The 14,079-nt window shown below is 49.1% G+C and overlaps 2 protein-coding genes across 11 annotated transcripts in view; both read right to left on the bottom strand.

Moving 5' to 3' along the window:
• Nucleotides 1–14,079, bottom strand: part of LOC150062747 (ral guanine nucleotide dissociation stimulator-like) — a 156,785-nt gene that overhangs the window by 110,543 nt on the left and 32,163 nt on the right. The gene's annotated exons all lie outside the window — the stretch shown is intronic.
• On the bottom strand, nt 1,869–12,258 carry LOC150062748 (ral guanine nucleotide dissociation stimulator-like). 3 transcript variants are annotated; one of them, XM_090332594.1, is made up of 8 exons: nt 12,091–12,258; nt 5,676–5,891; nt 5,305–5,408; nt 4,217–4,285; nt 3,736–3,825; nt 2,825–2,946; nt 2,599–2,702; nt 1,869–2,292 (listed from the first exon to the last, which is right to left on the bottom strand). In XM_090332594.1, exons 3-8 carry the CDS (start codon nt 5,320–5,322, stop codon nt 2,234–2,236), a joined length of 462 nt encoding a protein of 153 aa, XP_090188720.1. In that variant the 5' UTR covers nt 5,323–5,408; nt 5,676–5,891; nt 12,091–12,258; the 3' UTR covers nt 1,869–2,233. The 3 variants fall into 3 exon arrangements, with proteins under 3 accessions (XP_090188720.1, XP_090188719.1, XP_090188721.1); XM_090332593.1 differs by lacking the exon at nt 12,091–12,258 and adding an exon at nt 7,252–7,426; XM_090332595.1 differs by lacking the exon at nt 5,676–5,891.

Genomic DNA, 14,079 nt, shown 5'->3' with positions numbered 1-14,079 from the left:
CATTGGCAGCTAAGGGTCCAGATGGCACTCTTTTAATATAAATATAATTACAGTGGTGAACAGTGGTGAATATAGTATAATACTGTCAGGACAAAGGAAGATTATGTTCAGAATCAAAGATTGGCAAGGCTTTGTCTTCCTTGTGATTTGATTTCTGTTCCCTTTAAATACAAGGTCATTTTTATTTAACTCCCGAGGAAAATTTGCATCCATAGACAGAATACATTGTCTTCAGTGAGGATCTAGAAAGGATCTACAATGAAAGAGGCTGGATGTGTTCTGTGACCAGGCAGTAGGAGGGGCTAATGTTGTAAGGTTAATCCAGTAGACAAGATGCAGAGAAGCCACTTTCTCTTTGTCCTATTTTTTTGTCAGTCCTGGGGCTTGAACTCAGGGCCTAAGCCCTGTTCCTGAGCAGCATGTGCTCAAGGGTAGGACTTCCAGCCTTTTCTGTTAATGTGGTGCATTATGTGGCGCATCATGCATGCTAGGTAAGCACTCTATCATGCTAAGCCACATTCCCAGCTTACAAATCACATTTTTGGCTTGGGCTTTCTTAAGGCTAGAGCTCTCCCACTTGAGCCACAGAACCACTTCTGGCTTTTTTCTATGTATGTGGTACGAAGGCATTAAACCCAGTCTTTGGGCATGATCTGCAAGCACTCTACCACCAGGCCAAACCCCCAGCCCTACACACGACATTTGGAGAGATCAAATTGAGAGTCTTTAATGAAAAAGCTGACATCTGCAGGCAGATTCCTGTCAAAATGAACAGCAGCTTTGCTAGCTGGTATACTTAACACTGTATGAAAACTGTGCCATAAAAGAGGAAAGAGCAGAAAACCAATAGCAACCACGCACATCAACCCAGTAGAGAGTTGAAGTGGGACACCTTGTTAATTTGAGGAGAGCCAGGAGGTGGGGTACAGTACATGAGACCTGGCTTAATGGCTGCTGAGCTGTCTGATCAAGAAATAGGTTCAGGTCAGAGGACAAGGTCACAAGACCCTGGAGAGTCTCAGGTTCAAGACACAAGACTGACAGGTCCAGTAACCTACCATCCAGGTCCCTACCCCTGACTCTCAGACATCAGGGAGGCCCATCACCTGGGGGGTGGGGTGGGACTTCCCCTTCTTCCACTATGCAGTCAGGATGTGGCTCAAGGCTAGAGCTCAGCCACCTGAGCCACAGCACCACTTCCGGCTTTTTTAATGTATGTGGTACTGAAGAACAGCATGCCAGACAAGCACTCTACCACTAAGCCAAACTCCCAGCCCTGCAAAGAGAATGTTTGAGTGGCACGGGCATGTGATTTTATGCTCTCTCTGTGCTCTACCGGCTCATTTTCCTACATCAGTGTGCTTAGGGTTTGAGGAATAGACCTGGTTTGGAAGAAGTGTGATTTTGGATTGGGTGAATTTACCTCTTCTTGCATTTGAGCAGTGTGTCCCTCGCTGCTGCACTGCCCTGGCTCTGCTGTGGTCTCCCTTTTCCTGCAGATGCACATTGTGATATCCAGCTCCTCCCTGCACCTGAGGGTGGCTTCCTTGCCTGCACAGAAGGAACTCAGAGACTGCAGCAAAGATGATATTTCAACACTCAGATTTCATAGATCCTGGAATGGTCCATGAGAACACCTGAAAGTCTGGCCCAAGGCGGTGAGAGACACAGGCTCAAGGCATCACCTTGGATTCAGACTCTGTGCAAGGTCAGCATGCCTGACATGGGTCGGGGAAAAATGATCTTCCCCATTCGACAATAAATGACCTCTCAAAGGCAGAAAAGACTTCATCATAGAATATGTGCAAGGGTCTACCATGAACTCAGGCAAAGACAAATAACCACAGCAAACTTGCTCTCCTAGAGAAATGGCTTTTATAGACTCACAGTGTTTCCACTTAAAAGTTTTAATTAGAATATACCACAACCCACCCCCTCAATCCCGAAAAGGGAAAATTTGCAATTTTCCAAGAATGCATCAGATAATGCTACTAGCTTGGTTGAAGTCCACAGCAAAGTTTGAGCTGGCAACTTGGATGTAGAGAGTGCAAACTAATGTATTCCTTCATGCCCAGCTCTCCTAGAGAGCTGAGGGATCATGAACCACCAGATCTCCTCATATTGGGAGTCAATCTTAGGGCTGGTTATGTCGGATGCAGAATGCTATCCACGATAAAGTATGTAAGCCTAAATGTCCAGAGATTCGTGGCTGATATTTCTGATGCTGACTTCTTCACTGGTCTTCACTGGGAGCTGCCATGGCTGTTGAACTCTTTGGATGAAGCCTGGTGACTGAATGGAGGGCCTACCTAAATCCCAGGGCCTCCCCGGGCAGCCATGTTGGCCCCAGACCCTAGTGTGCCCTGAGCCTGAGGCAGCTTTCATGATTCTTCTCAGTTCCAGGTAGCCCATTAGCCCATTCTCTGGGAACCACCATGGGAACCAAGGAAGAAAGGGATGTGGGCAGAGCTGAGGCCACACAGCTCAGTCCCAAGGTGGCTGTGTGGAAGAGGGCAGGATGCAGCCCCAGCTTCTGGGGCTCACTCTCCCACCACTCACAGCCTGGGAGTCCCTTGCCCTGTGGGTCCCTCTGCTTACTCTTTTGAGCGCTTCCTCTGGACCAAGCTCTTCTTACTCTTCCTGCTCTTCCTGCGCAGGAAACTGGCTTGCTGGGAGGCTCCAGCTCCTTGCACAGCTTGCAGCTAAGAAAGGAAGGAGTTGTGAGCAAAGCAGGGCCAACACTGGGGCTCCATCCCAGGTCCCTTGGGAACTTCGGGTTTCATGGGCCCCATGTGTGCTGCCCCCACTGCGTGCCCCAGCTCACCTTTCAGATGGGCTCAGGCGTTTCAAATTCGTGAACCATGACAAAATGTTCCCCTCAGGAACTACGTGGAGCTCCTGACACGCGCCCTGCGGTTCCCTAAGCAGTGCCATTACCTTGAAGTCCTGGGGGAAGGAGAACAGGATGCTCACTGGCGTGCACAGTGGAGGGGGCACCATGCTAAATATGTGGTTCCTTACCTGGGTCACTCTTCTCTCTCTAACCCAGTCTCTTGCTCATTCCCTGCTGTGATCCAGGGCCCAACCCATAGCTCCCCCCACAGGCCCCCTTCTCTTGTCCTCTGTCCAAATATTGCCACCTTCAGAGAAAAAGAAGGACCCAAGGGCCCTGCACAGCTGGCCTCCCTGTGCTGGGAGGCTTCATCTCCTCACCTCTCTTCTTCTTTGCATATGGATCCAGGTGCCCTGCAAACCAGAGAGCCACTGTGCTTAGCAAATGGTGCTTGCAGCTCAAGGCTGCCTTGCCACTTTGCACCTACCGAGGTAGGTCAGTAGAGGGCAGCATGGGTCCATACCTGGACTAGGGTTGCTCTCAGTCTAGGGCAGGGACAGGGGGCCTGAGGACAGGGATCTGACTGTTCTTCTCAACTCTCAATGCGCCCTGCAGAGACTGAGGCTTCTAGGGCCAAGCACGGGCTCTTCCCACATGCTAGGTCACCTTGAGGACCTGCTGTCACACTCCCACCCTGCCCCACTACCCACGGAGAAATGGGCCCAAGTCATCAGCAGCACTGAAGGCTGGCAGTTTGCCAGGAGCATCAGAAGGTAGCACTGCTGTGCTGCTTGGATGTCTGAGGCTGGGGAGAACTCGGCCTCTTGCTGGAGCTCCAGGGGCATCCAGAGGCTCTTCTTCTCCTATCTGATTCCCCATGCCTGGTCCCCTGGCTCACTCACATTCTTGGAGTCCTTGTCCTTATGGTGGTGTAGTGAGGCCAAGTGGTTGAGGATGGTGCCGAGGTAAGGGACTGTGCCCTCGGAGTAGTCCTATGGTATTGGGTGGTGAAAAATAAGAGCACACTTAGGCTCCTGCTTAGTCCCACCGGACTTACCCCAGTGCCATGGTGCCAGCCAGGAGAACTTCTTAGGGCATAACAGGCTCCTTCCCCAAGGATCCACCCTCCACTCCTACCCAAGCCCTCAGCCCTGCAAGTGGAGATCAGTCTGGGTCTGGTTCAATCCTAGGCTGGCACACTTGACAGATGGGCAAGATTTATTTCTCAGCTCCATGCGAGACAGTCTGTTGGATGCAGCTCCTTCCTGCAATATGCAGGAATGGGCAGAGGTCAGGAATGAAGGGGGTTCATCACTGTGTGTGGCTGTGGGAGCCCTGCCCTCTCCTGCTGGGGGGTCCCTTGCCTCAGGCATGCACACTCACCAGTTCCTTCTGCGTTCCTAGGCCTCTCTTGAGTTTGCTCCAGAAGGCCATCCGTGTGGACTGTGGGCCCTGGTAGGATATAGCATGCAGTTAGAAGACTGTCAGCTCACTCAACCCTCCACCTTCCCTGCTTTCCTGGGGTCGTGGGATGTCAGGTTCCCAGTGACCATCATCACTCTTCCTGGGCATATCAGAGCACATGGGAAGGCCTGTCTGCAAGGTTGAGTGTGGACATTTGCAGCAGCCCAAGGGGATGCTGCTATTTGGTCTGGTGCTGAGATTCTGGGTGTGAGGCTGGCTGGGTGGAGAGGAGGCAGCCCCATCACAGACCTGCCACAAGGACGAAGCTGGAGATTCCCCATCCTGACAGTTCCTCCCCTCCTCACACACCCAGGATGCCTCCTGGCCTGCACTCACTCCACTGCACTGCCAAGCAAGGGGGAGTCACTGGTTCTCCACCTAATCTGCCCTTTACCCCAGCACAGAACCCATGCTTCCAGCCTTCCCATGACTCATCCTAAATTCCCACATGATGCCTACTAGAACTTTTGGAAACCCCATCAGGGAGGATTTCCTCGCCCTCCCTCCTCTGGAGTAAACTTCTTCCTGCGCTCAAACCACCTTGTAGGTTTTCTCTGCAGAATAGATCTTCCTCAGCTCCTGCCATACCTCAAGGCTCCCCCTGGAGGAGGGGCAGAGACAAGGTGAGAGATGGTAGAGGGAGGGAGAGGAAGAGAGGCAGTGGATTTTCAAGTTGAGGCAGATTTCATCCTAATGGAGAAGAGCTTTGCATGTGGCTCCACCATGACACTTAGGTCACCTGGAGTTGAGCAGAGCATTGTGAGGCTAGGGGCCAAAGACCAGAGTGGTTTCCTTTGGAAGAGCTTCTAAAGACTGGATGGCCTCAGTGTGTCAAGAGTCCCCTGTGGCCTTGGGCCTTGTGTGCCTGGAGAGGAAGCTGATCCTAGCAGGCAAGTCCTATCAAGTCCCCACATATCTGAGTTGTGCAGCTGCAGTGTCCCGGGGCTCCTGGAGGAGGGGTGTTAGGCTGACCAAACTTCACTTGCCCAGGAACAAGGCACACCCACCTGGAAACAGCTCTCCATGTTTGCTTCAGGCCTGGCAGGGTACTGCTCTGCAGGACTGATGAGATGGCACACACAGAGATGGCGTTTTTGAGGTGGTGGCTCTCCTAGAGATGAGGAATGTGTGAGGTGAGCCCTGGAGCAGCCCCCGGGGTCCTGCTTTGACCCTAGGGCTCCACCTTGGTTACTGGGATGAATGCTAGGGAGCCTGGGGAGATGACTCCATCCTAGTGGAAGCAGAGCAGGAGGCCACATGGCAGGAAGCTGGGCAGAGGAGGGGTTTGGGGACTCAGGCAGCAGCTGTGAGTGAGCAGGCAGCCTGCTGGTCGGGATGGGAGAGGGAAGAAGGGTCCCAGGCCCCTCCTGCAGCATACCAATGCCACCTCAATCCAGTGCTCCAAGACCTCTGCCCTGTCTGCTGCCTCAGCGCTGTGGTCCAACACCGATGTGGTTATTACAGATGTTTCTATTTGATTATAAAAGTGTAAAATTGCCAGCACTGTAGGTGCCAGGAGCTCCTGACGCTTCTTATCCAGATAGGAATACACTTAGCTCAAACAATGATAAGGTTTGAGCTCTTTGAAGAGGCTCTGGAAAGGAAAAAGAAATGGTCAGTGGGACTCTGCCTGAGGCCTCCAGAGTCTCTGCCTGGCATGTGAGGCAGGTCTAGACACTGGGTCTCAGGAAGCAGAGGTACATGTCTAGGTGTGTCTCCATGCTCCTTCCTGGACCTCTGAGAGCCCCTGGCATATATCTCTCTATAAAAAGCTTGAGGGCATAGGGAGAAGCGCAGGGATTTACCAATTTCATTGAGCCCTGAATGACAAAAATGTTTCTAAGTTACATAGTAATATAAAGAAATGGAAACCCTGTCAACTAAAATCAAATAGTAAGAGGTTATTTGTGAGGAACTTGAAAGTATGGGTAAATATGTGGATGCTAAGGAATTATGGGAATATATCCATGGCTTATTCCTATAGAATATCTTGTGAGAGTTTTTTTTTGTCACAATAGAAGATTTAAGGAAAAAGGAGAGAAATACAAAGTGTGCTTACAAAATCCTCATTGTATAGTCAAAAAGTGGGATGGGACAAGGAGGCACACAAATAGACACACACGAGAGCCTTCTATACAGAATAGGGACAACAGAAATGGAGGGCACCTCTGTTCACGGGGGACAGGGAAGGCCAGAGGAGGGAGAATCGTCCAGGAGATTAGGTAAAAATGAAGTGAGAAACTGAGGAACAGGATGAATGAAACATCAGAAATAAACAGATTTGAGATGGAATTATATGACTGCCATGATCACCATTGTTCCAGAAATTAAAGTGCCCTATCAGTCATGCTGTTAACCATAGAAGCCTCCAAGTCCATCTAGAACAACACAGAGCTTAGAGTGATTTAAATTTCCCGACTGGTGAACTCAGGGAGATAGTAGGAAGGTCAGCATCTGGTAAGTTCCTGTTGGGGAGAGGTCCCTGAGCAGCCCACTTGGGACTGCTGACACACTGAGACCAGATTGTGCTGTCATGAGGTGTGGGACCCTATGGGAACAGTGGCTGAGGATGGGCAACCAGCTGCTGGCTCTGGGTGGAAAGACCTGCTCAACACCATCACTCAGGTCTTCTTTAAACACATAGCCCAGAATGATAAGGGTTCAATGGATGAGTGCATAGGTTGTGGGTAGGCCAAAAAGGTTTTATGGAAATAGAGACTTAAGTAAAGGGAGACAAGGAACCTAGGAGAGCGCTAAAGGAGGGAGCAGGACACAGACCCAGCCCTGATGCACAGAGCACCAGTGCACACACAAGAAGCAGGTGGTCATTGTAGTTCATTGGCAGCATTCCCACATACAGCAAATAGCTGAGAGAACCCAGGCCTATGGAAGAAAGGCTTGCAGGGCCTCATTGTTGTGGGACTTCTCCCCCAGGGTCAGTTGGTCCTTGTTACCTGAGGCACCCTCAGCTCTGGAAGGTCCTTTCAGGATTAGCTGTCATGGAAAAGTCTGAATCCACTTGAGGCTGAATGGACACAGATAAGAACCCAGAGGGGCCTCATTCTTCCTCCACTGCTCAGAAACCTTGTACACCGGTAGATGACCGACGTTTGGTCGTTTTGGCTGTTGAATCTGAAAGTTCTGCAGGGGGGAAGGGAATCCCTGTCCTTAGGTAGAGAATTGATTGGGCCTGGACCCTGGAGGACCCGCCCCGGAAGTCCACTCTGCTCCTCCCGGATCTCCCCGCCCCTTCCCCTGAGGAGCCAGAAATAAGGACTCAGCAGGCCCAGTGTCTCCATGGCTGACAGCGGGGGTCCCCACCGCCCTGGACTCCCCTTCCTCCCTCTGGAGCCGTCCACGCGGTCCTCCTGTGCTAGGATGTGGAATAGACTGGAGAGGAGGTGATCCCTGTCCCGTCCTCCCCACCCCTCCTGCCTGTCCTCTCCTTCCTCCTCCGCCGACCAGGTCACCTCACCTCCTCAACTGGGTTTCACCTCTGAACCGTCCCACGACCTCTTCGTGGACCAGGCCCGGGCCCCGAACCTCCACTTGGCCTGTGGATGTGAGGAACATCACCTGAAACCACACCCCTTGATATCTATGGCCATGGTTGACTAGGATGCAATGAATGCTCAGAATCATGCTGGCCGCCTACATCTAAGACATTGTGCTCATTTACCAAGTGTGTTTATTTTTCTTTAAGAGATGAATACCTCCTTGAAACAAAATTTCTAAGCACAGTTTCATTTTCTTCACGTGTGTTTATTTTATTTACATTTCTCTTTCACAGCATAATGAAATTCTACTCTTGTACACATTTGGAGAGGATGGTGGGGATGAAATATTTGTATCTACAACAATGACTTGAGTTTACTTAACTGCAGTGTTCATTATTGCATGACTTGTTACAACCAAAGCTGCTCACATCTTCTGGACTATTGGACAGAGTGGCTCATGCCGAAAAATCCCAGCTAGTTAGGAGGCTGAGATCTGAGAATCGTGGCTCAAGGCTAGCCCAGGCACTTAAGCCCATGACATTCTTATCTCCAGTTAATCACTAGAAAAAACAATGGGCAGTGGGGCTGTGGTTCAGTGGCAGGGCAGTGGGCTTGAGCTGAAGAGCTCAGGGACATTGCCCAGGCCCCGGGATAAGGTGGTAACCTTGAGCTGAAGAGCTCAGGGTCAGCACATATGTACAGAGTTCAAACTCCAACCAAAACAAAGAAGAAAAGAAAAGAAAGAAAACCAAAAACTGCTCACTCTTTGCATGTCTCATCTCTAGAAGATCCTCTGGACAGGAGCACAGCTGGAGCATTATGGGAAAATAAGAACAGCACCCCTTCCCCTCATCAGTCATGGAGGCAAATCACTCTGTGCCCCAACTGTGAGTCCCAAACAAGAGAGGGGAGATCACCCAGGGCAAGGCTAGGCACCACAGACAGACAGGATGGGAGCCAGTTTCATCCTCCCCCCCAACCCTCAGGGTCCTCAGCTCTCAACACTCCAACATATTTGTCTAACTGGGCTCACTCCTGTAACCTAGCTACTCAGGAGACTGAGATCTGAAGATCATGGTTCAAAGCCAGCTTAGGTAGAAAAGTCCATGGGACTCTTATCTCCAATTAACCACCAAAAAACAGGAAATAGAGGTATGGTTCAAGTGATAAAGCACTGTCCTTGAGTGAGAAAAACTAAAGGACAGCACCCAGGCCCTAAGTTCCAGTGCCAGAACACATGCACATGCACGCGCGCACACACATACACGCACATGCGCGCCCCCCCCCACACACACACTTTTCATCATCTGTAGGTATTTAAGCTTCAAAATGAAATTTTTTTGATCTCTCTTGTGACCACTGTGCACCCAGAAGTGAGAGAGTATAGGAAGTTAAAGCCCAGTCTGTGGGTGGGACACATGTGACATGACGATTGTCCTTTCTTTACCTGTCAGCCAGGTTCCGAGTTCAAGTTACACACACACACACACACACACACTCACACACACACACATACACACGCGCACGCACACTCAAAACGTATTGCTGCATGCATTACATTCCCAATATTTTTCCCAGATCAGAAACAGAACTGAGCATATGCTGCAAACAAAACTTGCAGCATGCAAGTGTTGGGAATTCTCAAAGGGGCTGGAAAATTTTCCTTTGATTCTCCTGTGCCAACTGGCACTGGAGTGTGTCTCAGAGCCAGAGGAGACAGGAAATCCAGTGACCTGCTGGACACTCAGCATATGGTTCAAAAAGCTGAGGTATCTTGAGAGGGAAGGTCTATTCAAAAGATAGAGCTGAATGTGGTAGTGCATGCTTGTAATCCCAGATACTGGGGTATTGAGAGGCCAGCTCAGGCAACATTAGCAATACAGTATCTCAATAAAAGGAAAGGTAAGGGCTGGGAGAGATATCAAGTGGTAGAGCTCTTGTTTAGCATGGGTAAGGTCCTGGGTTCAATCCCAAGTAGGAGAAGGGAAAGAGGAAGGAAAGAGAAGTATGGGAAGAGGGAAAGGGGCATAACCCCCACCATTAGTTAAGACCAGAGTCAGGGTCTGTAAGATCTTAGGACAATATTTAATAGATTCTCATATCTTATCTTTCTAAAACAAAACAAAACAAAAAACCCAAAGATTGCACAATGAGGGATGAATGCTAATGGCTTTCTAAAGAATGAGGGGGGGGAGCCACAAATCCCACTTGCCTTAAGTCTTTTTAAAAGCCTTTTCTTTGGGTGAGGGTGTAGAGCACTAAGTAACTACATCAAGTAACTACATCAGAATGATTGACTCTATTTCTACAAGGAAGATGCAGCTCTCAAAACTCATTATCATAGGCTGCAAATGTGACTTAGAGGTCGAGTGCTAGCCTAGCACACATGAGGCCCTGGATTCCCTTCCTCAGTGCCACATAAACAAAAAAGACCAGAAATGGTGCTGTAGCTCAAGTGGTAGAGTGCTAGCCTTGAGCAAAAGAAACCCAGGGACAGCAGCCGGTCCTGGGTTCAAGCCCCAGGATGGCAAAAACAAACAAACAAAACAGTGGCTCACATCTGTAATTTTAGCTACTAAAATTAGGTGTTAGGGGCTATCACCTAAATCATGGTTCAAAGCCACCTAATTAACTGCTAGAAAGCCAGAAACGGTGCTGTGGTTAAAAGAGCTCAGGGACAGCACACAGGCACGGAGTTCAAGCTCCAGAACCTGCACTCAAAAAAAAAAAAAGTGGTGTCACATAGTGTCTCTCTGACTCATCTTTGCCACTTCCCACCTATTCCTCCCTGTTGAATATGGACATGCTCCAGGTTTGCCTGGTGACCTTTTGTAAAAAACTGAACACAATAGAACTTCAGAAGCTGGGCCCTAGAATGCTTGGGAGGTGTTGGGGGAGGGTGCGGGGGGAGAGGTACAGGCACAGCTGCTGCTTTTGCCTGAGGGATCCATAAAGGATCAGTAAATCCAGCTACCATGATGAAGGAAAGCTCGGTGCCCATGTAAGAAGCACAGAGACATTCACCAATCACTGCCAGCTGGCAGAAATGGGAGAGAGGGCCCTTGGAATCGTATGCCCTCCTCTACTCTCCCCTCCCTGGATTATCCTCCTTATGCCTCATCTCTAGTAATGGCACGCATGCTCACACACACTACATGCCCAGACATCTCTGCCCTGGGGGAGACAGGGACAGGTGCCGCTGTTACCTCTCAATTTATATGAGTCCTAAATAAGCAGGACTGTGCTGAGGACCATGGGAAGGGAAACACAAAAGGCTGCCCACAGTCCCAAAGCTAAAGAAATCATGTGGAAAGGCCATGATTCCAAACCTGTGAGTTTTTCTCCTCCTTCTCAATACCAAGAAAAGTTGAAGGAGGTGATAACTTTTTCAATAAAGCACTGTTTTATTTTTCCCTGGAAGTGATAAGAGTAACAGACATAATTTTCCCCATGGAGCACTTGTGTAGTTCCTGCCACAGTAGCTTCACACTCAGAAACTGTGGCTTCCCATCACAGGGCTTCGGACAGAAGCTATGAAGCCTCAGGCTAAAGCTTGGTCAACAGGCGCTCTGAGAAAGCAGCCACCACTGAGATTAGGGCAAAGAACAATGGAATCAGACATTTCTGGGTCCCTGACTTCCAAGTCATCTTATTAATTGTTTTTAAGTGCCATAATTCAGGATCTCAGGCTCTTCCTTTAAGGCTTTTTCTGCTCAAGGATGATCCTATAACCCTGGAGCCACAGCTCCACTTTCAGTATTTTGCTTGTAAATTGGTAAAAGTCTCCTGGACTTTTCTGTCTGGGTTGGCTTTAAACTCCAATCCTCACATCTCAGCCTCCTGAAGAGCTGGAATTACAGGCATGAGCCACAAACACCTGGCACACTGGTCTTCTAAAGGCAGGACAGAGGCAGAGACCAGTGTGCCCTTGCTTATAAGGAAATCACATTATAAACACCAGACCATGAAGGTGATGGTGAACAAAGCAGTTATCCGGGCTACATCATCAATGGGCCAGAATCAGTGCAGTCCTTCCTGACAGGCTAGAGCCATGCCAAGTGGTACAAATGCAGGATTCTGGGGAGGGATGGGCAGGCAGGCAGGCAGGCAGACAAGCAGGCAGGCAGGCAGGCAGGCAGACAGACAGACAGGCAGGCAGACAGACAGACAGACAGACAGACAGATGGGACGCTGGAGGACCAAGGTGGGAGGATACTGGAAGGAAAACATGGAGGAGGCTAGCAGATGAAGGGACAAACAGGTGCAGATTTGTTCCAAGGATGTACTGAAGCATACCTTATTTTCTGGCACATAGTCCACAGATTGCCAAGCGAGAACTTAGCATACGTGAAAAGGCAGGATCTTCTCAGTATAGTATTGACTTAAAGCTAATGTGTAATCCACGCAGATGATTATGCAGCCACCCATGGCTGCACGACGGAGATGCGTTCTGAGAATTGCAGGCTGTCCACTTGGTCACTGTGGGAACATCAGACAGTGTGCTCCCACAACTCACGTCACTATCACCAGGCAGGGTGCTCCAACAAATCAGTCACCACGTCACCACCATGTGATGCCACCTTGCAGCCACCGTCACAGATACAGTCACTGCGTGGGGTGATGGCTGTCACCCCCTCTGGACACTTGTTGGGGTGGGCTTAGTAAATCCTATGCAAACACAGCTTCGACCCAAGCCATCCTAAAGAACAAATATGTGACCACGAAGTGACATTTACATTGTTAACTAGACAAGATGACATGCTCCTGCCAGTCTGGCCACCAGCTTTCAAGGACTGTAAGAAACCTGTGCTTCTTGCTGGGCGGTGGTGGCTCACAGCTACAATCCTAGCTACTCAGGAGGCTGAGATCTGAGAGTCACATTTCAAAACCAGACTGGGCACAAAAGTCCTTGTGACTTTCATCACCAATTAACCACCAGAATGTGGTACTGTGGCTCAAAGTGGTAGTGCACTAGCTTTGAGCTGAAGAGTTCAGGGACAGTGCCCAGGCCCACAGCTCAAGGTCCATGACCGACCAAAAAAGAAGAAAAAAAAAGAAAAGAAAAAAAAAGGAACCTATGCTCCTCAGAACAAAGATGCTTGAAGCCAGCCGCAGTTACGTCCTGGAACAGAAGCTGTAACATATGCTAGACCATACCTTAAGCTGAAAATGCTTTAAGCAAGCAACTGCACATTACTTTGAAATCCACCCAAAAAGCTAACAAGAATCTATCTATCTATCCATCCAGGTATTTATATGCACTCCAGCTTAGCTAACACAGACATCTTAGATGGAAATAAAAGATATCTTCCCCAAATCTGCTGTTTCTCATATTTCTTTTTTATGCCAGTACTGGAGGCTTGAACTCAGGGCCACGGCACAATCCCTAAGCTTCTTTTTGCTTAAGGCTAGCACTCTACCACTGGGGACACAACACCACTTCTGGCTTTTTCTGTGTATCTGGTACTGAGGAATTGAACCTAGGACATCATACATGTTAGGCAAGCACTCTACCACTGAACCACATTCCCACCTTCCTACTTCTTCCATCCCTTGTGTCAATGAGTCAACCAATGGCGAGAAAACAGCCAAGTCACTCAAGCCACTTGACTCAAGCTGTTCATATATTCAAACAGATACACCCAGCATTCCAGGGAGTGAAACACTTGGGATTTCTAAATGTGTACATAAGTTTATATAGAACATTGCACTTCCCCGGAATTTACACAATATTATACCAATCCATAGTTGAGAAAGGGACTATTTTGTTTTTGCAGAGATGATAATGGAACTCAGGACCTTGTCAGGCAAGTGCTCTTCCACTGAACTAAATCCCTAATCCCCCAAAAGGGTGTGTGTGTGTGTGTGTGTACATTCATACATCTATATTATAGGAGAGGACTGTCACTCTCACACATACAAGAGTATCGATTTAGGCTGTCTTGACAAAACAGCTTAGCCTGGGAGTCTAAGTTCTAAGTAGGTAATATCTAGAGGCTGAAGGTCCTGAGATCAAGCCACCAGCATATGTGGTGCCAGTTGGGAACCTGTGTTCTGATTCACACATGGTGCCTTCTCACTGTCTTTTCATGATATAAATGGTAGGCAAGGAAACTGGCTGGGGTCTTTTTTAGGAGGGCATTAATCCCATTCATGTAGTCCCTAGCCACCTGACCTAAGCACCTCCCAGAGGCCCTGCCTCCTAATCACCAACACTTTGGAGATTGGGTTTCAAAATATGAACTTGAGCCAATGGCACTAGGAGCTCAAGTTTGTAATCTTAGC

Source organism: Megascapheus bottae, chromosome 5, assembly GCF_031878675.1.
Source record: "Megascapheus bottae isolate mThoBot1 chromosome 5, mThoBot2.hap1, whole genome shotgun sequence".
In the NCBI taxonomy this organism is placed as follows: Eukaryota; Metazoa; Chordata; class Mammalia; order Rodentia; family Geomyidae; genus Megascapheus; species Megascapheus bottae.
Note: the sequence above shows the minus strand (reverse complement) of the source record. Positions and strands in the feature narration are given on the sequence as shown.